The following is a 2,693-nucleotide window of genomic DNA, read 5'->3' on the forward strand; positions in this document are numbered from 1 at the left end:
TATGGGGATGGACAGCTGATCTTCCGCGACCCTGCACCACCAAGGTGCCTGTGCCCTGTGTAGAGGTAGCAATCAAAAGGCCTGGGTTCGAGTCTCGCTTCTGTCAAGGCTTTACTGTGTATTCCCAGGTAACTCCTTCTGCCGCTGAGCCTTGCCAGTTTTCTTAATCTGGAAAATTAAGAGGTTAAGAGGTTGGGCTTGTGATCCTGCAGTTCTGGGGGCCTAAACCTCTGGCCCCCCTACTCCACCTTCTGGTCCGTGCAGGCTTGGCCCCAGTCAGCCCCAAGACTAAGCGTAGGGCAGCCAAGACCAGACCATTTGAAAAGCGCCGAACACCCCGCTCCCAGACAGAGCTCAAAGCCGGAGGCGCCGGCCTGAGGCCCAAAGGGCGGAGCTCTGACAGGGGCGGGGTTGAGGCCTCCTGGAGGGGCGGTGCGGCCCGCCCAGGAGAGTCTCATCCAGCCAATGAGCGCCCTGGACGGGGGCAGCCCCGCCTCTCGATATAAGAGGGCGCCGAGGCCGGGGGCACGACGCGGAGGTCTAGCAGCCCGACTGTGTAGGTGTGCAGGGTCATTTCAGCCCTGAGCTGGGGTGCACAAGAGCTCTGAGTTCGGTGTGTCCTGGGCTGCGCAGGAGCACGGGTCAGGTTCGGTTTTCCTTTGCCCGGCTGAAGTGCGGAGAAGGCAAGGGGCTCGGATCCCTCGCTGCAGAGGAACAGCTGGCCGGGACCCGGGGACGCCCGCCCTGACCATCGGCCCGCCGCCGCCGCTGCCGGCAGTCGGCCCGCCGTCATGGCCGACCACCTGATGCTCGCCGAGGGCTACAGCCTGGTGCCGAGGCCGCCGCCTGCCGCGCCCGCCCATGGCCCTCACGCGCTTCGGACGCTGCAGCCCTACTCGGGCCCGGGCCTGGACAGTGGGTTGCGGCCGCGGGGGGCTCCGCTGGGCCCGCCGCCGCCTCTACCGGGGGCCCTGGCGTACGGGGCCTTCGGGCCGCCGCCTGCCTTCCAGCCCTTTCCGGCCGTGCCACCGCCGGCCGCTGGCAGCGCGCACCTGCAGCCCGTGGCGACGCTGTACCCGGGCCGCGCCACCGCGCCCCCCGGCGCCTCGGGAGGAACTCCGAGCCCGCAGCCGGTGCCAGGCGCCCCGGCCCCGCCACTGCTGCCGCCCGCGCACGCCCTGGGAGGCATGGACGCCGAACTCATCGACGAGGAGGCGCTGACGTCGCTGGAGCTGGAGCTCGGGCTGCACCGCGTGCGCGATCTGCCCGAGCTCTTCCTGGGCCAGAGCGAGTTCGACTGCTTCTCGGACTTGGGGTCGGCGCAGCCCGCCGGCTCGGTGAGCTGCTGAGCGAGGCCGGGCGCCTGCCTGCGTGCCCGAGAGAAGGAGGCGGGCCTGCCCACCGGACTCCGCACCCAGCGCCTGGACCCCGCACGCACCCTCCGTGAGGGTGGAGGCAGCAGTTAGTGCACCAGAGCCGACGCCGGGCTGGGACGCCTGGCCTCACTCCAGGCCCTGCCTCCTGCAGAATGACAGTTTGCGTTCATCTCTGCCCCGGAGCCTCAGCGGTAAAGTGAAGGGGACTGGACGCCCCCTTCCGGACTCCCAGTTCTTAAGATTCTGTGTCCTCTCCTCTCGGACCCTCCCCCGCCCCAACCCCCAATCTGAGCCATCCCAGGCCTCTGCCTGATTCCCCCTTTCCTTGTGCAAACCACTGTGGTAACTGGGTGCCTGGAGCCGCCCACCCGCCAGGCGCCCACCCCGCTGCCTGGGCCCTGAGGTCGCTGGGCCTCCCGCCTTGGGGAGGGGCAGAATGTACAGCCCTCAGCCCTGCAGAGTGGAGCAATACCCCATCTGACCTCCAGCACCACAATAAAACTGGGTCACTTTCCAGTCTGGTGTTTTCATTTCCTTATAACTCCAGCTATATTTGGCTTCTCGAGTCCTGAGGCTGTTGGAGGCCCTGGGTGGGATGGAGGACACAGCCCCTGGCAGTGGTCAGGAGAGGAAACTGACAGTTTCTTTCGAAAATATCTGAGTTGTGCAATTGTTCTGTCATAATCTGGAAGGCAGAGGCTGCCACCACTGCATGGCAAGGTAACCCCAAGGCACCACAGACGGACTTCCCGGCTCCTGGGAGGGGTGAGGGGAGCTTGGGGGTGCTGCCCTCACTGTTTGCTCCGCATGGAGGCTAGAGGGGAGCGGGGTGTACCTGAGGGTTCAGGTTCTGGCTTTGAACCAGAGCTCTCTCTCTTGTTCAAGACACCATCCATTGAGATTTCTGAAGCCATTTCCTCAGAGACAGATGGGCCCGGTCTTAGGTGGTTGTGAGGATCCCATGCAATGTGAGGCCTTCAGCACAGTGCAAGACACCCAGGCAGCCCTCAGTAAACGATAATGATGATTACTCTACAGTAATAATCACGCCCTCGAGGAGTCCCAGTCCAAGTGGGAGTCACAGTCCAAGTGACAGGCCTGGAAATCAACTCATCTTGGTACAAGAGCAGGATGAGGACTAAAAACTAGGTAGGATGGCCCAGTGGGCAAACCCAGAGGAGGACGTGGTTTCAGCTGGTGCAAGGGGTCAGGTCAGTTCAGGTTTCAGGGAGCCAGTGGCATTTGATGTGGTGAGAAGAGCCTTGAATGGTGAGTACGTCTTTAGGACTTGGAGAAGATGGCATGCAAGTGGAGAGC

General features: G+C 63.7%; 1 protein-coding gene across 1 annotated transcript; it reads left to right on the plus strand.

Moving 5' to 3' along the window:
* Window positions 1-507: 507 nt before the first annotated feature.
* Window positions 508-1,892, plus strand: CITED4 (Cbp/p300 interacting transactivator with Glu/Asp rich carboxy-terminal domain 4). Its single transcript, XM_019938026.3, has one exon. The coding sequence runs from the start codon at window positions 792-794 to the stop codon at window positions 1,347-1,349; it is 558 nt and encodes a 185-aa protein (XP_019793585.2). The 5' UTR covers window positions 508-791; the 3' UTR covers window positions 1,350-1,892.
* Window positions 1,893-2,693: the final 801 nt, after the last annotated feature.

The sequence above is a fragment of the Tursiops truncatus genome, chromosome 1 (genome assembly GCF_011762595.2).
Source record: "Tursiops truncatus isolate mTurTru1 chromosome 1, mTurTru1.mat.Y, whole genome shotgun sequence".
NCBI classification, from domain to species: Eukaryota; Metazoa; Chordata; class Mammalia; order Artiodactyla; family Delphinidae; genus Tursiops; species Tursiops truncatus.